The 27,649-nt window shown below is 33.6% G+C and overlaps 1 protein-coding gene across 2 annotated transcripts in view; it reads right to left on the reverse strand.

The window, feature by feature from the left end:
* osp (outspread) overlaps positions 1-27,649 on the reverse strand; it is a 138,942-nt gene that overhangs the window by 101,701 nt on the left and 9,592 nt on the right. For both annotated transcript variants that reach the window (XM_066394936.1, XM_066394935.1), the window contains exon 2: positions 9,987-10,067. In XM_066394936.1, coding sequence (XP_066251033.1) covers positions 9,987-10,067 — 81 coding nt within the window. The remainder of the gene's footprint in view (positions 1-9,986; positions 10,068-27,649) is intronic.

The raw sequence follows: 27,649 nt of genomic DNA on the forward strand, positions 1-27,649 counted from the left end.
TGTTAAATAGTTCTTTAAAAAAATGCAAGAAACGTCATCAAACCCATAGAAACGAAACTTTGCACACAGCAATTCACAGTGCGGCACACCAAAACGAAACAATTTCGAACATTCAGATTTAAAATGGCAGCTCAAAGCTATTAAAATCAAAATGGCGGCAGCTATTTTACCTTCTTTTGTTTCTTTTTCTAACAATAGCGCTTTACAGAGTTGACTAATTGATGGGAGATCCACATAAGCCAATAAATTCTGTTGGTGAAAAATGCATGTCTAACACTTGTGGCATTTCTGATAGCAATGGCATGGCTCGTCTCTAGTTAAGCTGATAATTAAGCTGTTATATTTACGCTCATGAGAATCCACCATGATTCGCTTTATGAAAGACGTCAGATAACCTAATCTATTAGAACCCAACAACTACAACAAAAAAATAGGAATTGGGGATTTGAGTTGGTGTGAAGGCGAATAGGGTGTGATATGGTTTATCCAACTTGATTTTTTATAAGATCTTACATAAAAATAATAGGCCAGTTTTCTCATAACCTATTTACTATAGTTAAAGAAATAAGTTTCAGAGTGTTTCGCTCGGTATAATTGCACAAAGACCTGCAATATGAGATGGCAATGAGAAGAGGCTCCGTATAATATACCTTCCTACATACACCTCATCAGTTTTATTAACATTCTAATGTGTCGGTGCATATTTTCAAACCACCAGCGAGCACACGGTGTGTAATAAATACTCGTGTACCTACCACAAAAGACAGAAATTGAAAGTGTACATTTACATTTCATTTATTTTAATTCACGTTGTTCTCCGCAACCGCGTATCATGTGGAGGAATGTATCGTTTGGAAAGAACAAAAAAATATAAAAGTTAAGTCATGTTTACTCGTTAAAACATAACTGTTTCGGATCACCTTCGAAATAGCACATCTTCATTTTTTCTTGGAACTTGATTAAAGTACACGTGTGGTCGCATTTATTTATCTGGTTCCACACATACTATAACATGATGTTGATAAACCCACTACATTGTAACTGTTAATTTTTAAATCATTATACATATGTATATTTTAATTTAGTAGCCAATTATTTTTTTACATTTTGTAATATTCAAAATTGTCGAAAAACGGTATTAACTTGAAAAAATCGCATCTGAGTGATGTAGATAAAACTGCTATTTTTTTTGAATTTTTAAATTTATAAAAATGTTAAAAATTGGGGAAAAACGCATGTCACTTAAGCCGTCAATGCAGTTCTTTTTCTCAGTCTAGAAAATTACCAAAGTAGTGTTAAATTTGGAAAAATCACACATGAATGCCGTTTAATATAAAACAGGTATTTTTGCTGAATTTTCAAAATTACGACAACAGTGTTCAGGTTTAGAAAAGTTCTCATATGAGTGACGTCATTTGACATACAGATGTGAATTTTTCAAAATTTAAAATGACCAGGTCTCATGTGACTTCACTGATGAGGGAGTGTTCTAAAATTTCAATAACTTCTTTATTTATATATAAATATTTAAAAAAAACAGTATTTTCAAGTGAAATAAGATAAAAAAATAAAAAAGGAAAAACAATTAAACAAATTAATATGTCTAAGTTCTAATTTAGTGCTTCTTCATCGAAAGTGATTTAAACATTTCTCGAAAGTTCCTGAAAACGACCTTCTTTCGGACTCCCTTATCATCGGAAATAAACGGGCAAGCATGCAGAAAATGTGCATTGTTTCGCAGATTGTGTACTCAAGATAGCTGATGTAGGTCAGGATATCCATAAAATACGTTTAATCAGATACCGGCATACTTAGCGATCATTTGCCTGGCTTTTTACATTTTGGGAACTTGTCTAGTGCCACGGCAAGAAGTAGATTGAAGGTCGTTAAGATAAAAACGAAAAAACAAATTAATGTATTTGTCATGCAGGTTTGTAGGTTAGATTGTTTCAACATAGTAAATGGAAAAAAGTATATATTTCTAAAAGGAGACTCAGGATTTGTAGAAAAAATAAAGTTCTCTAGTCTCGCATCTTAGCGTCGCGTTTAGTGGTCTCTAATTCAAAGTACCCGGCCCAAAATTCTGCTGGAAACAACTGGCGAGTGCCTTAAGTTAGTCCAAAAATAATGTAAGGACCTCGACGTTTAACCTCTAGTTTAACCATCATGTTAACATATTTAGGACGATTAGATCAATCTACTGGTAACTTTACCTTGAAAATAATTTTTATAGAAAGCATGAAGAATTTAGGGATCAGCTGAGACAACTGGCCCGTGAAGACCAATATATCAAAATCTTGATCATCATTTCGACACAAATTACGGTATTTTCATAAATTTTAATGAAGGAATCTACTATCTCTAGGATCATTGCGAATCCAATGCCATATACTCTGTGTTTTAATATTTTTCAATTTTAAAATTTCCCACTTTTTGAGCGAGGATTTCGGGTGTGTGCTTAAATCGAACCTCTCAAATCTCCCCTCATTTATCTGTTTAGTTGGAAGGATCAGTAACACAAGTTACAATTTTAATAGTATTTTTAATTTAATGAACACTGGAAGCTTCAATATTTATATGCATTTAGTTGATGATTGAATGTTGATTCAGCACAATCATCACTCATAATTGATGATAAATCATTGTTTTTGAAAAATCAAATGCCTGAGGTTGCTCTCAGTTTCGATTATCACCCGGTATATTGAAGAAAGGTTAGGAAACGATAATGTGTCTCGCAAGAAAAACTAGTAAGTCTGATTAGTACATCCTGTATAGAAAGAAAATCCGTTAAAAAGAAACAGACGACACCACATTGCTACGTGTCATCTCATTTGCCAAGAAGACATTTTCAAAGGCGCGCGTACGTGTCTGTTGGTTGCGAGAGAGTCTTTCTTGAATTTTTATTACTTACCGGTATATTATTTACTCAGAAATATTATGTTACTGTCTATGTGCATGACTGTGAATATTATCGTGCCTTATTTCGCCCATAAAAATAACTGAATCTGACTGGTCATTTGTATTTATTTCGCATATAAACCTTTTGCGAGAAAGACTTTGTTTACAACACCCAATGCGGAAGAACGCTTTGCGGTAATTTTAGACGACCACGGAAATTGCGATCAACTTAAAAAAATATCTGCGGTATTATTGTCCAACACAGTAATGTGATAGCTATAGCCTGCCGGTGACCTTTAGTTAAAATTAATGAAACTTTTCTAATGTTTGGAGAAATATCAACTCATTGGGCCAATTTACCAGCAAACGAGTTTTTAACACTTTGATCGAGCACCCAGTCTCAAATAACGATAATTCTAATTAAGCGAAACTAGATATGATATGCCTAATTTGTATGCTGCCTGACTACTTTCGTTATTCATTAGATTAAAAACTAGTCTCAGGTAGATAATGTATTATCCTACTCTTTTGTTTTTTTTTAATTGCCTCAAGTAACATCATTTTACTGTTTATTGGGTCTAATAGATTTTCATTTAATTAGGATTATAAGCTGTACTTTATGAACCACACGAATTTAATTAATACGAATTATGCATGTAGAAGCTACTATGTGCATAATACTATTATGTATACTAAGCAGATAATATATGCAATATTTTACGAGTGGGGTGCTTGCAAACATTAAGGTGGCCTTTTAAAGCTAAAATTTTTAGATTGCTAGTAAATAAATGCAGAATCTAGGAGACTCTTGTACTTGTGTAATAATTCCAAATGAACTTTTTGTAGTCTTTAAAGTTAACATATTCTTAGAAATTTTATTCCTTATTTAACTAAATTTAGTGAGTTTTGTGAAGTTTTTAGTAAGTGGAACTGTGTTTTTGTAATATTTTTTCCACATCTATGATTATCTCAGTCCTAAAGAAAAAATTCTATAATGACGAGTATCAAAATCGATCTTGCAAAAACTGGAAATCTCTTTGATTGCTTAGTGATTCAAATTAAATTTTTCCTTGCCTTTTCAAATCAAATAGAATGTTGAAAAATTTTTACGAACTAGAACTGTATTTTAGAGTGACCTTTCTAAATGTGATTATCTCGGACGGTCCTTTTAAAGGAAAATTTTTTGGAACAGTTATTAATCTAAACTAAGCAAAAATATCTTCGGAATCTCGTGGCAAACTAACTCACCTTGCATGATCCCAAAGATTTTGAAAATCGTGGAATATTACTAACCTGAACTAACCGTCAAACGTAATCTTAAAACCTCAGACTTTAACGTTTTTGTAGTGTTCTAAAAAATTTTTATTATCCTGGACCAGCTACTAACTTGAACTAATCAGAAATCCCACAGTTAATTATCCAAGGAAGACCTGCAATTGTCACCAAATACTAATATAAATCCACATTTTAAGTGTGATTCTCGGCATATCAAGAACTCTGTGGTTATTGTATAATAATAAACAATAAATTGAAAAAATACCCTTAAACATTTCGCTCTAGCTACTTTATGAACCATCAATGGACTAATTTTTAACACCAGTATTTATGTGGGCTGCACCATGTTGGCGAGACAAATTTTACTAAGCAGAGCTAATTAATCTGTGTTCCATAAATCTGCTCAAGTATGAAATGCGTGAAGTTCTGAGAAACGAAGAATAATAAAATATGTATGTTTAAAGCCTATTGGATCATTTCAGTACCTCGGTTTTGCTCCGAGTCGCTCTTGATATGAAAACGTAAAATGTTTTAGTTTTATTTAGTTAAGTGCTGCAATTTGTTTTTTTACGCTCTGTAGTTGCGTTAGATTAGTTTTTTGTTATTGGATTGATCCCCATTATGGAGAATGTGAAGTTCAAGTTACAAGACCTCTTTTTGCAATATCTGATCTAGAGTCGATGGGTGACACAAGTGCTGAAATGCTTAGAATTATCGTGCTAAAGGGTTCAGATACTAAATATTTTTTCTCGATAACTCTTACAGTTTTATAGGTATTGAGCTGCATTACCCATCAGCGATGTAAAATAAACTCGATTGAATTGTAGGAGACACGATCACTCAAATAGATCAATCAAGCGTTGCCAAGAAAACGAGTTTGTAATCTCAATTTTTATAGACAAATTTTTTACATTTAACCCCATGTTTGGTTCAATGGCTAATTCTACATAGAGAATTGTAATCATTTTTTAAGTTTTAAATGTTGGATATTTGGGTTTTACCAACTGTTCACTCTTTTTATCACTCGATGATCTGAACGTCTCTGACAATTGAGAATCGGCTTTGAAAATTTCCATTTCTATAACAGAATTTTTTACATTTCTATGTGTAGTTTAGTAACGTAATGTGTCAGTTTTCAAAAAGACACTGAAATTTTAAAGAGAAGCATGTAACGTGATGAAATTTTAAGTGCATTTCTTAATCTTTAATAGGACCTTAATTTAATTCTAATAAATAGTCAAACTAGTTTTCATGATGCCTTTTCCAAAATGTTGCCTCAGTTTTTAAAATCATTTTAGGTCAGTGATGGATCACGTTCTTCAAAAATGTCACAAATTTTTAATCACTAAAGTCGAGCAACTTCTTGCTTGATCGTATAAACGCTTGTAGGTACCTATGTCCCTGTCCAGATAAAGAAAAGTAATAAAAAGCATGTTTCATAGGAATTAGGTAGAATCAGAAATTTAACATAGTAAGAAGACAATAATATCGCATGTATCCCGCGTGTATAAAAATTAGACATGTGACACTTGCTTGAACCACCCCGTATAGTTTTCTTATAATTTTAAAATATGTTTAGCACTTTTCATTACTTTAAATTTTTTTTAATTGTTTTTATACTGACCGATTATGATCTGTAGTGTTGACCAGCAGATAATCGATTCAGAGTAAGGCTCGTTTCCCTTTTTCTGTTGGTGTTGTTTCTGTAAGGTTACATTTTATTTCATTTATTTTATATATGTTTGGTCGCAATATTAGTTCAATTATAAAGATTAGTTTAAGCTCGAAGTTTTTTCAGCGTAGTTAATTTTTGATATCTTTAGAATTGTACTTGTGTTTATAATTAAAAAATAGTCTTTTAATGAATTGAAGAGCTCCAAATTAGTGAGAATTGTTTTATTTTTATAATTTTGATGGTCAGTTAGTTCAGGTCCAAAATTGGAAAGAGTACGCATAATACGGGCATTAAATTGTAGTTTAGTGTACAAATAGGGAATTTCTCTTAGTTTATGATATTAAAATGTTTCAAATAACTATTAAAACGAAGGCGGATAGCTTCATAATGTTAAAACCGTCATTCCTCGGATGGGTATGCGTTGAACAAAAAGTAGCTTTGAAACGACTTATTTGCATGTTAAATATCTGAAATGCCCTTTTTCCAAAAGGAACTGTTAGTCAGTTAACGGCAGCCAAAAGGAAATCGAGTACCATTAAATTCAACAAAGATTCCTGGTGATCGATATAAATAACATGTAAATGCGAAAGCCTGGCTGCCTTGAGAACGCATTATAGTAATTGACTCCATTATATGAATTTTTTGTTGGGGGATAATCCTCTTTTTGATATTTTAATTCGCCGAATTCTAAATAACATTTCAAGCGTATTGTGGGCGTTTTTATTGAAATATGGACCGATTTTTCAAGCTTTATGTGTGTGCAAGTTTGAAGTACAAAATATGAAAATTATTTAAAATGTCTAAAGAAAAAGATTTCTTAAAAAACCTTTATAGAAACGTTCTTTCACCCCTTCAACTCAAAGTTTTTACAACATTAAATACGAAAAGACCTGTGAGCAATATCAGCTTAAACCTGCAATTTCGCATTGGGAGATGCTGCTTTTAAGACGATCAAAAAGGAAAGTAACTAATTTATGCTTGCTGAATTCACTCATCACCTTCACCGACGATAATAACGATTACTGTAACAAAAGACAATAAGTTAAAGCGCAAAAAACTCAAAGCCGACAAGCCTGAAGAATTGAAATCAAGCCGTCCATTACATCAAGAAGTGGAAAGGAAACAATATCCTTAATTATAACATAATGTCGGGGAATTGAATTAATTCTATTTACTCTTTAGCATCGGTGACCTAATTAGTTTTATTTTTGTAATGTCATCATGCCGAACCGTCTCGCAACGACAATTCTCAAAAAGATTGGCATCTGAGGTACAAGTGTAGAGAGTTCATTAATGTAGAGTTTTAGCAATGACAAAACTGATAGAGTATGATGGTATTAGTTTCGTCTTGTCTGAGAATTTAGAAACATTTTATTGAAAATAGTTGTATGAAGGTCTTCTCACTTCTTGTGGAATGATTTAAACTTTCTACACTGACACTTCGCCATCCCTTCGCAACATAATATCGGGACACCCTGTGTATGGTTATTACGTATTTGCATCATCGGTTCTTTATGCAGGGTATTGTGTGTATGCACAGAACTAACGTCAATTAACATAACTGTCTCACTCTAATCACCACATTTCTATTTGCTATTTTAAAAATCTGTAAAAGTATCTTTGCATATTAAAATGGCTAGTAGTAAAGAAGAGAGTCGAGTGAGACCAGTTAGAGCTATTTGACATGAAATGAATCTATAGTATAAATCACGCCACTTTTTGTTCACGTCACAAAATGTAACGATTGAGAATCACGTTACGCAAAATGACAAGTCATATAAACTTAATATGCTAAAAAAGGATTAAGAAACATTTAAATATCTAACCACAACATTATTTAGTTGCATGATTGCTGCTTAATTTGTTGACGTTTCTATGTTGACCTGACAGCCGATACCCTAAAAGCTTCAATTTTCTTTAACTTTTAGTGTTTTAAACCCTTGTTTTCTATGTTTATCAACTTTTGCAGTAAAAATCTGTTCTTTTAAGGAGTAGTGCTCCTAGTTATTTATTATGGGTATTGTTATGGTTATTGTTGGTAAAATGCCCAAGTTTTTAAACAGTGTAAGGAATTTGCAGCATCCTTTATCAATTATTTTGAAAGATAATTTGAAAATAATGGACTCTTCAACATTTAAATAAACGGGTAATCTAAACACACATTTTAACATTGACAAATATTAATATCATATTTTGTATTTCTTGTCGATTCATTATAGGCTAACGAAGTAAAAGTGGTCAATAATATTTCCTTTTTACAATAAATTTGTAATTTTTCAGTTAGATCAAACGTTAAAAAATAGTGGCTCAATTTGTTCTTTTTGAGAAACACAGTTGACAAATATTCTTTCAAAATCTTCCTTTTTTTTAAATCTTTCAAAATGTGGCATTGCGTTATCCGCATACTTCGTGTCGAACCTCAAATTACTCACGGGAGGAAAAGTAGCACGTTCCTTCCTTGCTGTAAAAATAACCATTTTAAGACCTAGTAATTAATAACCCATTCTAAAATACATAGATCCTGACTGGATTCTACATTCGCATATTCGCTTTCATGAAATGCTTTCTTTAACAAAACCTGCTAACCAGGATACACTGGAAACTACTTAATCGGCTGATCACAGAAAACGTTACCATTGAAGCTTGAAATGTATATTAATACGCTTCAAAATTAGCTGAAAGTAGTTCTCATGACGATAATTACCCTAGTTCTCATAAATTTTTAGATTTTGTATTTATCGTGTAATATGTTGCAATTTAGATGTTATCAGCAACCTGCGTACTGTTTCAATCCAAATCACTACAATGAGAAATGTGAAGCAACTGTTTCAACAGAATTTTAACTTATGGAATAAGCGTTTACATTGTAGCAAGACAAACAACTTTTGCTTATAAAAGTGTATGCAGGAAGACCAAATATTTTTTATTTCAATTACCATTAACAGAATTTATGGGTTCGTTTATTCAAGCCCAATAAATATCTTATGTAAATTGCATCGAAAATCTGGTATTAATCCATTCAAAAACGGCACGCGCCTCATTTGCGGACTCGTTACGATTCCCAACCATAATGGTAATTTAGCATCCATTTCTTTCTTCGATTATTTCGTCTTACCCATCACAGTTATACACATTTTTATTTATCTTTCACGGTCATGCACAAAACTGTTCCCCGTTTAACTCTGGGATTGCCGATAAATCAAAAGCCAACGGTTCTCCGCTTATAACGATGATAATGGTGATGTTGATGACTCCATTTTTCGTGGCATAAGCATCTGATATTGTTTTAAAGTCTACATACATCAGTTCGGACGTGGACACTTTTATTTTTTTACATTATCGGCTTGATTATACAGGGTGGCACGAGTTTCAATTATGGCCATGTCACGTAATTACAAGAGTAATAGTTTTGAATTATTAATTTTTTAGCAAATGCTTGCACATATTACATTTTACAAAGGTAGGATGAAGATAAAAACCATTTTTTGGTAACAATGTCAAAACCTTTTTTTTTTTGCTTTGAATCATGCAGCTCAATCTCTAGACTCGAGACAAATCTCTTTTTCTTCAAGAGGCATTAAAGTGTTTCAATATTTACCCGAGAACACACACATAAAATACTGCTTTTACAGCTAGGAGTAAAAGTAGTTTCACGAATTCACCGCTGGCGCCGTTTGTCATATCACAGGGACGGCTCGTATAACAGTTACGTGATATTTCCCTAATAAGATCAAGCAGAGACCTTTGTGAAATTATGATATACCCAAATTCATTACTCGGAGTAAAAGATCTTTGTCGCGCTTCGCCCAGTTTTTGGCCTCACCTTCGTGTCGGCCCTCACACTCTGCGCTGAGCACAAAAAGTCCCACTTTTACTCCTAGTAAGATAATCTATTATTATTTGCATGGATTTGTGTCTATACTGAGAATTACCAAATGTGGAGAAAATGCAAAAAATATAGTTTCAATCTTTAAATTTTCGGAAACATTTATTAATAATTAGAAATTTATCAGAAAACCTTGAAGAAAAAGGGAAAAACCTACGATACACGAAACACAGGATATGGGATTTTCTCAAAATATAAACTATTGAAAATTATTATTATTAACAATATACTGAATCCCGAAGCAAAACTTACCTTAGTCCGATTTAATGGAACCGAAAAATCCCAATCCGGCGCCACAAACAGGTACCCACTTCTGGCTATGGATCTACTGGCCTGCAAGAAAAAACAATATATAATAATTAAATTAAAATTAAACCTTGACGAAAATAATAAATTCAGCGAATTAAAGTTTCAAATGATGCAGCGCTTAACGGCAGCAATTTTCCTGAATGCACCGATTCAAGACTCTTTAGCGATGCTCACGCTCTGTTCAAGCAAAGCTCAAAATTTCACACATTTAAAAGCAATTAGGGTGTTCACACTGAAGTGAGAGCCCCGGTTCTATGTACTCAAATGAGCGTCGTACTTATTGGGATGTAAGGACGAGTGTCACTTGGGGACTAATATGGATCCCGCTGTTGAGTCAATAAATTGTCTCTTCTCCAGCCGAATAGAAAATCAAGATGACACTACTTAGCACTATACCCGAATCACTGTAAAATTATACTTTTAGAACCCACATTATGATTCAAACGGGTCTTATTGATCAAGTCCTTTTCAATTTGTACTGAGCCAACGATTATTTTATTGTGGACGTGCAATAACCTTTCTTTAGCCCACGGTTCACAGACAGAATGAATTATTTAACAATCAGTATATCCCACAAATCTATTATTCATTGTGTGTTTTTGAGGTGAATCCTATGGTATTCTGTGCCCCAGCAAGTCATCATTGACATAGGTCGGCGGCAGCATTTACCGGTTGCGTAATCTAACTGTTGTCGTTTTCTTGAAAAAGGATAGATAGATACGTTTTCTGCGTTAACGTTAAGTATTACGCAGGTCTACAGATTCTTATACCTAAGTATAAAAATTTTATTATGGTAAAATGTACAATAAATGCTCACAAAAGTGATTTATTTTAATCATTTAATTAAAAAATCTATCACTCGAAACTTATTCTCCTGTAGATAAGTCTTATTCCCACGTGTCCTCTGACAGTTCCTTTGAAACCTCGAGTTTGAGTAGTGAGTAATATAAGATTACAAGAAATTTTGAATATTTCCTTGGGTATAGGGTAGTCCAAATTTAAGTAATGTCACGTAATTGATTATGCACTAAAAACGTCATTTTTCGATTTAAAAAAATCCAGTAGTTCTAGAAATATCGGGAAATAAGTAGGAATTTGCGATATCGTTCTCAATATTTCCTAACGTTGTACGGAAAGATATTTTAAAAATAATGACTTGACTAACAGTTTTTCTTACGTATAAAACATAGTCATAAGATTTTCACTGTTTTGACTTTGCGAACCCATGGAAGTCAGTTAAATTAGGGCAAAATTTCAAAATATAAATCAAATAAATTCTAACGAATGAACGTCAGTATCAGAAATCAGCAATTATTGAGTAAATATGAATTAAAAGTAATATAATTTTATAAAAAATGTACTATTTTTGCTCTGGAAATGTGTTTTAAATCAAGATTGGACTAATTATTACGTAAGTAAACAGCATAAATAGAATCTGCTTATTGCAATACCTACGCGAAATCACTAAGTATGTCTACTTATTCAGTAATATATTAACAAGCCCGACAAAAGCAAAAGTGGAACAGAAGTATAAATAACTTAAAAATCTAATGGAAAATTGTGTAGTTCCGCCCATGCTCCTTACTATTGTGTGAGTGTTCAGACATACTGTACGATTCCAAGTAACCCAGCTAATTATAATAATAATAATGAATACTGATCACTATTAAGACAGAATACAATGTGGCTGTAATCGGGCATTGTATTTTGATTCGAAACTCTTGTAATTTCCATAGTTTTCCTATTTAAACGAACTTATTAAGCTGAGGATAAGGAGGATGTTTGAATATGATTACTGGCTTATTTCAATGGCTTGTTGGAGGTAATTTTAGGTTGTACTACAGCCCTACCTTAATGTTTTTCAGATGTGGTAAGCGAGCAATTGTAAATTTCATTAGGCAATAAAATTGTAACATTAAAAAATGAATGTTATGTAAGTCTATTCAAAGTTCTTTCATTGTTCCCGGTGGGCATCAGATGCTGATAAGTCACCATGCCTTATTTGTTGGTTTTGTGTTGATATTAGGTAACTAAAGGGGTACCATTAAAACCAGTTGACTTGTCGGGTACAGCTACACACACACACACGATCATTGTTCCAAAGTTTCTTACAATCATGCTTCTTCAGGCCGCCATAACCTTACGTAATAAACAGTTAGTGCATTGCTTTATGACGAAATTGCCCCTGGGTTGCAAGTCATCTGCAAGGTGATTACACCTACCATTTCAGCATCTCCTAATAAGGGAGAACGAAGAAGAATGTCTGATACGGATGAGAGGTATGTTCTTGAGACTGCGAAAGAAATAGTTTTAATAAAAATCGTTAGAATCAGATTGATTGAGGAAGAAAGTGACTTAGAAGGGGGATGTTTCAACATTCGATTTCAATACTTTTAAGGTATTGATGTACGAATATGTGTGTTTTAAATTCAAAGTCATAAAACCCAACAAATTAATCGATAGATTTAAATTAGAAGACAAGGGTGAACATTGTATGAATTAGGTAATCTTATTCCAAGCATCCATGAGATTTGCAATGGTTAGTTCTTACAAGATAAGAGTAGTGGAAAGAATGAAAATGGCCTTAAAGTTAAAATTGGATCAAACTTTTAGGTCAAAAATTTTTAAAATGATTCAGGACATATACTGGATGAGTCCGGAGGATCGTGCCAAACTTCAGGAGCGTATTGTACATGAAAAATGAATGTAAAAAAACTCAAATGTTGTTTTATCCGATTTTCATTTGTTAACAAGTTATAACGTAAATAAAATTAAAACATAAAATTCAAAACATTCATAAATTTCACAAGTTAACATTTTGGTTATCATAGTGTTGTATTAATAAATATTTAAAAATACCGCCATTGGCTTCCAAACGTTTTCTTCGTCTATGAAGAGCATTCGTTGCGCTCCTCATTGTTTCATGTCTTTATTTAATATCAGCTGTAGCATTTCTAATACGTTGAATTAGTGCACCTCGAGTGTCCACTTTTACTCGGTACCTTTCATTTATAAACCAGCCCCACAAACAATGGTCTAATGGTGTGAGGTCTGGAGAGCTTGCTGATTAATAGGACTGCACATTGCAATCGCACAGATTGTTGAAAACTTGAATAAATACGTTCTTAGGATGGCTTTGATGTGGAAACCGTTGACGATATTCTTTAGCAGTAACTTTAGCATTCCCATTACAAAACCCATAAACAAGCATCATATTTGCATATTCTCAATTTGGATAAATGTTTGGCATTTTGTAACACATTAATTGAACTCGAAATAAACATCAAATTAGCCATAGTATCACTAATAACAAAGGTACTTTTATCGTAAATAGAACGCTAGTTAAAAAAATTATTTACACTATAACTTGTAAACAAATTAAAATTGGATAGCAACATTTGATTTTTTTACATTTATTTTTCATGTACGATACGTTCCTGAAATTTGGCACGATCCTCCAGACTCACCCTGTATTTGAAATCTGCAAAAATGCTGACTTACTGTGAATTATTAAAAGGTTTGTAAAAGTGACGCACCTCACATATAAATATTGTCAACAAAATTTGCTATAACGGACACATTTAGAAAAAAGATCGAATTTGACATTCTTTAATAAAAGCCTTCCATATACGGGATATCCCGGGAAACGTGGACAAAGAGATACCACAAATTTCTCTCTCTACATATGGGTAACAATGTTAGTCAACCCTAAAACTTTGAGAGCAACAACATGGCGGTCGACATCGGCGATTGGGCGTATGGGAAGAAGTTAGAAAGTAATATTCAGTATATTCAGTAAAATTGAAAACCTTAAAATATATGAATTACAAATACTACATATAGAGCTCATCAATACTTCCTTTTAAAACGAGATCGTTTTTATATGTTTGATTTACTATACATTACGCACACAACGTTGCTCTTCCATGCTCCGACACCAGCACCCAAAAAGGTAACCAAGGAGCGGCAAGTCTTTACCCGTGATACCACGCTTGAGCCGTGCTAGTACTTGTACATGCCGTGGGAACTCTACTTTAGAGATTGGCAAATTGAATCTTTTGGAAGATTATACATATTATACAATTCGTAGCAGTAAGAAGATTTGAAGAGAGATTCGTTCATTGTTCATGCACGCAGACTGTCGACAATAGCCGCTTCGGCACAGAGCAACGCCAGACGCTGAGTTCGGTAATGGTATAAAACAAAGAGATTCCAAATTTCATTCGGTCCATTAGATTCGTATCCTCAACCGACTGGTTCTTGCGACTGCTGAAAATGCACGTTATGATTGTCGTATTTTACGAATCTACATACTGATAGAAAATACGAAATTATTTTTGTATCGGGATACAAACCATACAATTTTTTTGCAAAAATTTGTATAATTTATACGAGTCGTACGAATATTACTCAGCTTTACTCTGCATGAGATAACTGAAATGGCTTTTAACGAGTACTGAGTCACACATCTACCCTCGGTGCAGCCGGCAAGGTGTTTTCAAAATATTATGCTCAAAATCCTTTTTATTAATTCTCTTTCATGTACGGAAATATTTGATATGTAAAAATTATCCTTCCTCTTCAGCTCATCAGTATGTCCTTTCAAAACGATTTCTGTACACAATATTCATTTTAATTTTTTTTAATTGAAATATGAGTCAAGTGGCACCTCCAATTAAAGGTCTTTCAAAACTACATTTAATAGTGCCTTGGGATTCAAAATCTATTGATTAGTTTTTGAGAAAAACAGCTATAAATTTAGTAAACAATGCAATACCAACTTACTTAATTAGTAGGTAAACAATGTAAAATCTTATTTGTTGATAGGAAATTGAATTGTTTTCAATTTGGGGCTCACAACCAATCTATGAATAAAAAAAATTGATAAAAATAACCAAAGAAAGAATAAATGAATAAAAGTAAATATAAGAATTGAATGCGTTTTAATATACTCATTAAATAATAAATCTCAATAATTCTGCTCTTGAAATTTAAGGTTATTCTTCTTTTTCAAATCTGAAAATACAGGGTGATTGGAAAAGTTGGTGCAAACCTTAAGGAGGTGAAAATACAGCCAAAAATAGCAAAAAAAGTTGCTATAAACATTGATCCTACAGAGCACCGCTACTGAGATATGATCCTACAAAGGGGTCCTGTCATTTGGATATTTTTTAAAATAACTTTCTTTCTAATTAAAATAATGGAATGAAAATGGTAAGTAATAATCATACCATAAGGGTCTTTGACTATCATAAGTTTAATCAAAATCAATTATAAATAAAGATAGTTTATTAAATACCCTTAGAAATGTTTCGAAATTGTTTTATTGTTTTGAATTATCAATTAAATAATATTATTTTTAATGAATTAGGCTTTTTTGAAGAAAAAATCTACATTTTTTTTCAAATTTTGCGTAGTTTAGTCAGAAATGATTATTTTTAAATAATATGTGACTCAGAACAGTAACATTTTTTAACATCTTAACATAGTAAGCATCTTTCATGGTGACAGTTTTATTACTTATATTTATATTCAATTAACAAAATTTCGATTAAGAGTAGTTAAAAAAACTACCCTTATTTATAATCGATTTTGATAAAACTTATGATAGTTAAAGACCCTAATTTTCATTTCGTTATCTTAATCAGAAAGTTATTTAAAAATATCCAAATGATTGGATCCCTTTGAAGGGCCATATTTCAGTAACGGTAGGACCAATGTTAATAGGAATTATTTAAAGTATTTTTGGTTCTACTTTCACTTTTTTAAGTTTTGTATCGACTTTTCCAAACCCCCTGTATGTAATATATGAAATTATCTTCCCTTTTTTGACCGGTGTAATACCTAAAAATATTAATAAGGCGTCTAAATAGCGTGAAACATCGCAAATTTTAAAATTACTCCAATGAAGTTTATTATTGGTTTAAAGTTACATAAATTATTCACATCGTAATCAACAAGAAACTTATGAAGTTGAGCATTAATGTGTATCGCGTTTAGGTACTTTATCTCATTTATTGTCCGTTGACATTAAAGCCCAAGACAACCCGTAAAAATGTGAACCCAAAAACAAATCGCTCGCAAAATCGTAACACATGTCCGAGATAGGAACGCGCTTACGTGCGCGGCCTTTGGCTGTATTTTATCGGACATCCACAAGAATGGCCTGAGGCCATCCGAGAGCCAACGTGAGTGAACAGTTAGGAATGCGCCTGCTGCCGTGCCACTGAGTTGTTTTATTTGGATTTTTGGCTTTCGTCCGGGGTTTTTCCTTGCTGCTTTTTTCACAATTGGGATTTCTTAACAATCACTTCTGACATATTGGGGGCCCCATTTTGTGATTCTAAAAAGCCCTTTGGGTTCGAGACAAAACATGAATAATTAAACCATTCTAATTCATTCATGCCAACCCCGTCAGGAACTAATCACTCATCAGAAATTAATTTATTCTCACTTCTACTTAAATCACTAACAACTTAAGGCGCGTCTCTAAAAATGGTTTTTCTCGAGCAGGCTGGAAACGAAGAGCGTATTTCGAAAACGCGGCTAACGAAAATAATTTTCCCAGTAATGACGGTTGCACACATGTGCACGATGGTACACAGCAACAGATTTAAAATAGAATCTGAGATGTGTATCTCTGCCAGCGCAAAAGAATAAAGAACAGTGAACCTGTCACATGTTCGGCGTCTGTTAGCGCGGCTTCCTAGACACAGTTCCGCAATCTTTCCTCACTTTGGCTTTCTTGAGAAACCGACATAATGCTTTTTGCCTTTCCTCCTTTATTATATAAAGTTTTTAACATGAACGTTTTCGGCTATATTCATTTTTCGACAAGAAACTTTGACTGCCTGTACAAAAATAAACACGGCGGTATCCACAAGCTTTGCTGCTGTTTAGGATATTGGATCGTTTTGTTTTTTTGGCGGCCTACATTGAGGGTCACTGTAGCGTTGCTTTCCAGTCAGTCCATAAATATCTGAAGAAAATTGTGGGTTGCTAAAGCTTACTAGGGAAAAAGTGTAACTTCATGATCTTGTAAACCAAACAAAAAAATTAAAAATAAATTTCTTTTTAGTGTGGAGAGATCAAATAGTTGTAGGAAATATGTTAAATTTAGCTCTGGGCACCATCAACAATGAGGAATCTTCGTCAACTTTCTTTAGGATTATAGGACCAAAAATTAGTGTAGTAACTTCTTTATTTACACTACTTTACCTCCAACCACTGATGGTTGTCGGTGGATCCTAATACATAAGTGATACCATAAGTCGTTTGACCGAACTCTTGGACTTGATGACCCTGCCGTACGTTTTGCTACGAATACTGTGAAATGCGAATCCACAGGATTCACTCAGCAAACTTGATCTTCTATAAAGAGTTTCGAACTCGAAAATATGACTGCTACTACCAAAACAGACAACTTTGCGCCTTAGGGTAAAAACATAGTGAAGCATCGCACCTCGCAGGGCACCTCAACGTTCACCTCGCCGTCCGGCAATGATAAATTAAAATAATAGAGTCATATGAATGTATACAAACTGAACTTGTTTACTAAGCATCGCACCTCACCCCTCATATTACCATATAAACTGAGGAACAACATTTTTTTTCCAGCGGCGAGGTGCTTTAAATTTGCTCTGTAATTGGTTCACTCAACCGCCCGCTCCCCCCATACAGCAACAGACAAATTGCGTTCATCAACAATACCCCATATGTTCGGTGCGATGAAAAAACCAAATGTACGTTGAGGGTAGAGGAACGGAATGTGTGGTGCTGCTCGAGGGACCAGAACCAACTTAACATAAGCAAAAGATAATTAATAATAGCCGCCATATCAAAATATTTAGTAAATCATAATCACTATCTGAATAAGACAACATTTTTACTACTTCTCTGTTTGTAAGAAACTAGACAAATGAACTACGATAAAAGGTGATGCAAACTTTTTCACTATGTTAATCAGTGGCGATGTTCAATTCTTGGCGAGGTAAATGGCGAAGTGAAAGTTAATATGGTTGGCGAGGTGCGATGCTTCACTATGTTTTTACCCTTCTCCCGACTCATGGCTCAATGTTTGCAGAAACCATCCATAAAAAGCTCTAAGACAGATCCACGAGATTTTCTCTTTCCAGTACTAGTCCCGCAACTAGTACTAGTTTTAATACTAATCGAGCTTGCTATTAAGTAAGGCTTGCAGTCACTTCACGACGAAGTTAGCTCAGAAACCCGTCGAATCTTGTGTGATAAAAGAGAGGTGCTTCCCATCACAATCTGAGCATTATAAAGGAAACGCCATTAAGGAAGTACTCGTATGTACCACACCTAATTCGGAACAGGGGGAAATAATCAAGAATTTTCACAACCGGAACAACCACTCCGGACGGAAAAAAGGAAGACTTGTTCATTACTCAACAAGTACCCCGGGTGACGTCGGTGCCCATGAGGACTCATACGAACATGAAGAAACACGTGACGAATCGAGGTATGTCCTAATGGAATCAGAGGAAGAGAGTGAAACAACTCCTACAACTGGACGGTCCATTCGTTGCAAGACTTGTTCTTGCTATCCATGAGTATTGTCCCATTCGCGAGAGGTAGGTCAAAAAACAAAATTAGCAAAGGTGTTCCACAGGGATCACAGGGATCAATCTGGTGTCATGGTTAAACAGACTGTTTTATATGCAGATGATACAACTTTTATATTTAGTAATCCGTCTGAAGATCTATTTGAAAATGTGCAAATTGCCTGTGATGTTGTTGATAGATCTTTTGCGATGTCGGGACCTCTGTTGAACATCTAGAAAATGCAATGCATAATTTTTGATAATCACAACGATTCAGTCTTTTCGTTTGATTATAAAGGTAGTATTATACGACAATAGTCGGAAGACTTAACTGGAAGGGGAGCCCATATGAACAGTGTAGCAGTTGTGTTGCTCGATATTGCTATGCTTTTAGGATTATTTCAAACGAAATAGGAATTGAGGTAGTAATGATGACTTATTATGTTTATACAAAGTAAGATATGGTGTATATGGTGTCATATTTTGGAGTAACTTGTCGCTTGCTCAATGAATAGCGATCCTGAAAAAGGAACGCCTGAAATGCATTATCATTCAAAAAAATATAATTGTGATATCAATAGTTATCCTGGAGTCATTTCTACAAGAGATAACAATACGGGAGCAGTTAGACCATAGATTAAAGAATTGGTAATTGTAATCGTGTTACAATTTCAAGCAAATAAATGATATATACTATTTATCCATCTTGTAATTTATTTGCATTATTTTCTATTTAGGATTGTATATTTAAATTTGGTTTTAAATCACTTTTCCCAGTTTTAAATATTGGAAACTGTGCTCCAGTGTTCGGTCATTTTACTATTTTATTTTTACACAGTTGTTTTCTCAATAGCACAGCAATATTCATGGTAATATTCTGATAATAAAGCACAACTGATTGATTGGCTAGGTTCGACGGACCCAGCTAAGATTGAGAAACCAAAAATACATTGAAATGAAAGTGTGGCTTATTTGGATTAACCCAAAAATGTAGGAAGGGCTCTAAGTTTCAAGACCAGAAATAGCACGACTTAATAAATATCTTGTAAATTGGAGGATTTTTCAGGTTCGTAGGACTGAAAAATTTACGAAATTTGCTGGAATTTAACTTGGTTTAATGGACAAAAAACAATGTGGAAATTACTTCAAGATTTTTTCTGTTTGGAAGAGCCAACTAATTTTGGAAGTTCGCTATAGTCCACATTGAAGCGATTCGACTCAAAAAAGTAAAAATAATTTGAAATTACTTTCAAGAGACCAAAAATTTGTTAAAATGTTCCGAAATTGAACTCATTTGTGTAGACCAAATATAATGCAGAAATGTCTCCAAGTTTGGATTGAAGGGCTAGGAATGAGGAAATTTGTTCACCGTCCACCTAGAATGACCAAAAATAACTGGAAAATGTCTGCTTTAATTTCTCTTCAAATTTGAAGTATGACTCATTTTGCAGAAACTAAATTATTGTCAAATTTTTTCAACGTTATATGTGTTGGATTTAAGGCGATAAAAATGCGTATTTAAAAGTTAATACTAAATCTTGATCTTAAGCGATCACTACAGGTTGAGAGACCCTGAACCTGAGAAAGTGTAATAAGAAAGCTACGAGATAATGTTGATCAGATTAGATAACGGTGATTACACTTAGAGTTTGTAGTACATATAAGAAACATCTCTTGAACGCATGGTAATTACAAAAGGTAACATTTAAAGACACACTTCTCTCTGGCAGCCTCTAATGCAAAGCGATAAACAAAATTAATCAGAAGAGCATCAGATATGCAGGTACTAGAACGTTCACAAATTAACGGTATAGTTAAGCGTATTCCGTACATGAGGCTAAGAAGACATCAACAAACCAGTATTTTAACATTTTTAAGGGAAATATGCGGTTATACGCGGTATGTTATGTTTATGAAGATAAATTTCTCAAGATAAGGCGGAAAAAATGTTTTACTGTGTTGACCTTAGCACGTTTTGTCTTACATATTGCATCTCGGTTGTTTGAGCAACATTAGAAAATTGAAGATAAGAGTGTTTGACCGTCTACACACAAATTATGACATTGTCGTTTGTACGTACGAATACCGCATCAAGGACTTGACACGCAGCTTTCTCGCATTTTAGTAACCCAATTTTCCAGTCAGCGGAAAACCAGTTAAAAAACCTGAGATCCGAATAGTGTGACATTTCCCATTTTATGACTTCATTGAAACTTGGTTCAGGACAATTTAGTTCAGCTAAATTCCAACGACCCGTGCCGAAAAGCGGACACTCTTCATTATTGCGTTAATAGACCCATAAATGCGTATCTTCGCAATATTAGTCGCACTTTCGTGACGCCAATCTGTGCATTGCAGCACACGGTCAACGAACCTGGTCAGTTAAAAGGGAATCGTTAGATTCAATGCCCACATTGCTCGCCATATGGTAGCAGTTCTTCTTTCAAGTATTTGACTACCAGGAATATGCCATTATTGCCATTTCACATTAATTTAACGTCCTGATGCTCTCAGTCGTGGAAACCAGCCACCAGTTTGGTTTCGAGATTTTCACGCTCAATTTAATATTTAACTCAAAGTGGTCTTTTATTATAGTCGTAGTCTCTGGAGGAATGTTACGCAAATCACAGAGAGTGGGAAACAGCAGGTATAGTTCACAACTCGCACTTCGGTGGTTTAGGACCAATAGACCACAGCACTACCGACAGGATGAGTGAATGGAAAGGTCTAAATTAAAACAGAGCATTGGTCAATTCCATGGTTTTGATAGAAACTATCTTCCACTTTATGCCTCCAAAATGGACTCATTTTTTGGACGCGAGGTGTTAAAAATGTCTATTCGATTTCTGTTAACTAGTTTCCGGTATCATTTTCCGCTAGTAATTAGTACTGTAATCTAGGTCAGTGGCACAGGCAACAAATTAAGTTTTAGGATGATATTGTAAAGCAAACGTGTTATTCAACATTGTTATGCAACAATCTGCTTTTTTTTTCTTTTGTCCTATTTGGGAATAAGGCTTCACACACAAGTAGAGGTGAAATTGCACATTATTCTCAGTCAACACTCACTGAGAATAACATTTGGCCTTTACTAAGGGCTCCGATGAACATTGAATAATACAGTAAAAGAGAGCAATAAATCCGTCCAACTATAATACAAATCATGTGACTTTTTATTCACGTCGCAGGCTTCATATCAGTATTGATGCCACATCTCTTTAAAATTAATATGTCGGAGGAATTTGTTAGGTATTAGTGAAACGTTATCAGTATATAAATACCAAAATATTAAAATTCAATCTACCTCTCTAACTAAATTCAATAGTAATAAGCATCCGTTATTTTCCAATTATCTTTCAAAATTGTTGATAAGGAACGCTACAAGCTCTTTACATTGACTGTTTAAGAACTTAAATATAATATCAACAATAACAATAACAACGCCAAGAATAAATAACCAGGAGCACTATTTCAGTTCTCCAAAGGGCAGATTTTTACCACAAAAGTTGATGGACAAAGAAAAGAAGGTTTTAAAACACCAAAAACAACAAAAGTTAAAGAAAATTCACGCTTTCTGAATATCGGCTGTCATGTCAACCGGGAAACGTCAACAAATTAAGCGGCAATCATGCAACAAAATAGTATTGTGTTTAGACATTTAAATGTTTCTTTATCCTTTTTTAGCATATTCAATTTATATAACTTGTCATTTTACATAACGCGACTCTCAATCGTTACATTTTGTGGCGTGAATAAAGTCACGTGATTTGTACTACATTTCTGCAGTCCATGTTTTTAAAGACTTAAAGTACTATGTTACTCTCAAATATGCTCCACTTCGTTTGAGCTATAGAAGAAACACTTCAAACCTTCCCTCAGAAACATCAAGTATTAGGCGAAAACTGATTTTAGGTAAACTTCTTAAAATTAAACAAAATCGGAGAAGCATTAAGAAAGTAACATTAACAAAAAATGGAAAATGCACGGAAATTTTTCTCGGTTGCAGCATTATCTTCAACTTTCAACTCAGTAGCCCTAAACAACTCCAACCTCTTAACTGGTACCTAGTGGAACCCCAGCAAAATTAAATAGGAATATTCCAATCATTAATTTATAACTTCGGATTGGTCAGAGATTATTGGTAGTCAATACTGCACCAAAGAAGTTTTTATAATTAGGTCATACAATATCAAATTACCTCAAAGCTGCTTTACCTAAATTTATCAGTGTTCGCAAACTTCTATCAGTGTGTCTATAACGGCAACACTCTGTATATGAAAGGTGATTTAAGTGTAACTGAAGAAAACGTGTCAGAGGGTAGTTCTCAGAATTGTTAGTAGCTGTCGATTAAAATCTCTACCTGAGGTAAAAATCTGAACGTTTCGCATTTAAGCCACGTTAGTAAATAAATCGCAAAATCTTAAAGAGTCAAGGAGGATGCACATGCAACCGAAGAAAATGTATTAAAAGAGAACTCTACTCGATGGCCCCAAAAATCCCCAAATTCAAAGCAATTACTGAAATTCTACGAACTTCATCACTTACTTAGAGGTATATCTCCGGATTGTTTTTTTTTGCATTTTCATGCTCAACTAAATTAAATTTTAACAATTAGAAAATTCTGACTGGTACTGGAAATATTTGAAAAGTCATAACTGAATCTCAATTACCTGAACATCAATCGAAACCCGCACAAACAATATAAAAAAGCCGATATGTGAATGCCTTGATCCTGAAGGACACTCTTACTGGCAAACTGTTGAAATAAGCCTTTCTATGGTAATATTGAATACCTAATTGTCACAAAATGCACTAAACAAAGCCCATTCCAACAATACATAAAAGGTTAAATAAAATATCAATAATACCAGCGAATTCTTCTAAGTAGGTTTATGCTGTGTTTCCTGGTTCGTTTCCTAAGTAATTTTAATACAATGCCCCTATTACTATACAAAGTATCGAGTCATTTACCTATGCACCTCTATTTAAGTATGCGCATCGAAAATTCAAACTGTCGTTATGTTATTATGCCTGCACCTAAAGATTAATTGACTTTCAACCCACGTAGAAAGCGCCCAAAATGTTGAATTATTAAAATAATATGCCGGAATAGAATGGTGTTGTCTGATCCTCTTATTTTCATACACCTTATGAAGCATTTATACTTGTTATCGTATACGGCACTTCATAGTTTTAACATAATCCGTTTCGAAAACATTGGAGAAAAATCATCTTCAGAGTTCCTCCTTTAAGGGGTTTTAACCCCTTTAAGAAGCAATTTTTGGGGTATGTTTATAAGAACTTTTTTTATTATTTTAAACACTAGAATCGTCTCCCAAAATCCTTCAACAGTATTTCCGGACACTCTGTATATCTTCCTTCACACTCTGCTGTCCCTGATTTTCAGTGGAGAATTTAGAGGTAAATTCAGGGCTTCTGCCAACAATTTTCGAAAACAACTTTTCCAGTTATGATGTCAAAATGTATGGTTTTTGTTGTAACTTGTAATTAAAGGACAAATTTTTCGAAACATTGAAAACACAGCCTTTTAAGACTTCCAAACTTCCTGCTTACGTTTGGTGTATTAATGACTTGTCTCACTTGGCGAATATTTTAATCTGCACGCTCCTGTTTTTATTAGATTCAAATGCATGCATTTCAAATTGCAGAAAACCTTATATTACAGTCATGCCGGATCCGGACACAAAACCAAGCTGACAAAACACTAATTGTACTGCCTTCAAATTGAAGATTGCGGAGTATCGATTAAAACCCGAAACAAATTGGATTTACCACATATATAAGAATGGTTACCAGCGCTACTGCACTTCTTGTTGAAGTGAAAAAGCAGGATTTTCCACTCTATTTACATGTGCAAACACTCGGGTATTAACTAATCACAATGCACTTAATTGTCTTGAGTCCGTCAGTCACGTAGGTTTGCTTGGTTAAGAAATTTCCTGTGAAATAACCGAAATGATTATAAGCTATTTATCACTTTAATTATAGCCTTGTAAACACTTTTTAGGGGTAATTATGATTTTGGGGGACTTGCGCAACTTTTAAGTAGTTCTCCAATTTTCGAAGCTAGACATGGATCTGTAAAAGGTTGAAGAAAATTGCCGGGCTTACGCAATGCTGGAATGATGGGTTGGAACAGAGTGGTGTCAGGTTTAACACGATAATTGCATGAAAGTATAAAATTCGATTTTACTTCAAAACACTTAATAAGCAATCAACCAATCAATTTTTTCCTTAAAGGGGCCGGCAAGCGGTTATTTTGCCTCTTTAATTTTCACCATACTTTTTAAGGAAGAAATCGATGATGGCATGTCTTGACCCTGAAAAGTAAAGAAAGAAAATGTCTGTTTTTATTGGTAGAACATCAAATTTTCATATTTTAGATTTAGATTGCTCTCTCGACCCACTTATTTTATGTATTTTCAGGCAATATAAAAATATAGAGAAAAGAATAGAGTTGAAAAACTGTATTTCTGACACTAAATACAATCAATGTTCTCTGCAACACATTTTAAGTTTGCTTCCACTTATCAGCTACTGCCTGTCTCTACGTCAATCTGTTTTAAATTCACACACAAATTTACCTATTGATTTGAAACATACAAATGGTTTTTGATCTTGAAAAGTAAACATAAAAAATGTGTATTTTTGAAGCTGAAGCAAATAAAACTTTTTATGCCTTTCAGGACATTTTAGGTTTAATTCCACGGTGTATCAGAAAAGAATAAAAAAAGTCCAGTTATTTTACTACTCACTGGGACAATTTTGAATGAAAATGACTTGATTTATCGAGTTTTTTTTCGAAACTTCTTCAAGATATACGATGATCTACGAAATTTATTACGCTTTTCAAAGATTTTTTGATAGAGTTTTAACCACTTCTTGGAATTCCCATAAATTTACGGTTTAATGCGATTTTATCAAAATTTGACTGTATCGTATAAACTTTCAAATTAAACTATTGAAGTAAAAAGTCAGAATTCCCCGTGAGATTACTTAATTATTTTCGATATTTCCGATTTAAAAATATATATTGTATATATACAGGTATAATTTATGAGAAAGGTGAGAAGGTCGGAGAAATGCTCATTTAGGAACCATATAGTACGTAGAGAGTCATGTCATCAACACCTAATTATTAGCAAAATTTACTGTTGACTCAAGTAATAAATTATCCAAAGAACATAACTGTAAAATTCCTCTTTGGCGGAAGATAAAACACAGTCAATGTAGCCGATATGAAAAAAGAGGTCAGAGAATTCCTAAAATATGATTGTTTGACGTAAGCACTTACTTACATTGCTCTAGAAAGATTTCAAAGTAACCAAAAATATCGATGAAATATGCTTTCATATTGTCTAAAGCTCATTTTAAGACCGTTTTAGATTATCTAGTATCGTGTTCATTTTGTGTCGATTGATCAACTTCAGTCAGCCAGCGTTCATTTTCCGTACTTATTACTAAATAACTAGCGAGTGCACTAAAAGATGTTTTCGCACGTGCTAGATATAATAGGTTACTACGAGCACATGTCTGTTACTTTTGCAGTCTTCTGCCACTTTAATGAAAATTTAGAGTGAATAATTTCCTACCAGCATGCGGTAAAGTTGCTTTATCGCACGCATTTGCAAGCTTAAAGCAGCGTTTTGCCGTACATACAATAACAGTAGAAGTGCGAAAAAATAACACTTTTTCACACGAGTAAGACGGTTTGTTGACACGAACTTGAAGGCAAGTGGTGTAATGTCTTACGTCTGGGAAAAAAACATTTTCGTGCGTGTTTCACATTAAATTTTCCTCACAACTACGGAAACTATTAAAGATTTCTTCGTAATTTCGTTTAATTTTGTCCCATCTTATGAAACATTGAACCGAAATAAGTCGATTGTATTGATTAAGAATTGATGAAAAATTGAAAAAATATTTCTTCACTAATTGAAAAAAAAGTTTAGTTTATGTTAATATGAAATTTGCTATATATCACAATGTGACAAAAATAACATTGAAATTTGTTAAAAATATGATAATGTTTAAATATATCATAGGGAGAGACCTAAACATCTGAGCAAAAACTGCAAGAAGGTTGTAACCTCCTCCATTGAATATTTTAATCCTCAAAGACACAATTCTACACACAATAAGTTTTAGGCTTTTGTCTATATTTTTAAAAATTATTTTTAACTATATTTTTAATTAATTTTAATACTTAATACTAAAATTTATTTTTGATTCACATGCATTGATACACCCCCGAGCAGATCCACATCTGTTATACCTACGCTGCAGTAAAACAGCTAAAAGATAAATTATTTTCACGTGTTGTTATTATTATATTTTCAACTACCTCTCGAGAACGTAAAAAATTGAAAATGCGCAATACCTACGTACAAAGTGAAAAAGTCTTATGTTCTGGTCAAGTGCCTTGTTTACTAACTAACCTCGTATTCATTTAAAATCCGTGTATACGCATGAAGGAATGCACGTCTACACTGAATGAACGGATTTTTATGCAAATCCGTACCGTTCAATTGCAATAAGTGTAAGTGATAAGTAATTTAAATGCAAACAAATTGGCAATAAACGTAATAACCGAAAGTAAAAAATATATTATTCATGTATAGCGCTCGCCGATTATGCACTAGTAGAAAACTTTCAAGAAAACGGTTTGTTAACCTCTGGGGCCAACGATCTTACATACATACGTAATGAGGATATTGCCTATTTGCTGTTTTTAATAATTTTATAAAATCTTATTCGTGCTCCGCGCTCGCCTAATGATATTTCAAATTTATTTCGCTTGTAGGTATTTGAATGGTAATTGAAATAGTGGAAATTTATCAGGTTATTTATTAATTATATGGCCTGTTGTTGCTTGCTTAACCAATCCTCTAGGGCAAAAAGAGTTATAGTTATCTTGGATACCTAGCTAATTAAACAGCAAACACAGTAACAAATTGGCAAATGAGTCAAACTGTCATTAATAGGGTATTATCTAGAAATGCTGTTTTAAATGGATGA

This window comes from Euwallacea similis, chromosome 11 (genome assembly GCF_039881205.1).
Source record: "Euwallacea similis isolate ESF13 chromosome 11, ESF131.1, whole genome shotgun sequence".
Taxonomy (NCBI): domain Eukaryota; kingdom Metazoa; phylum Arthropoda; class Insecta; order Coleoptera; family Curculionidae; genus Euwallacea; species Euwallacea similis.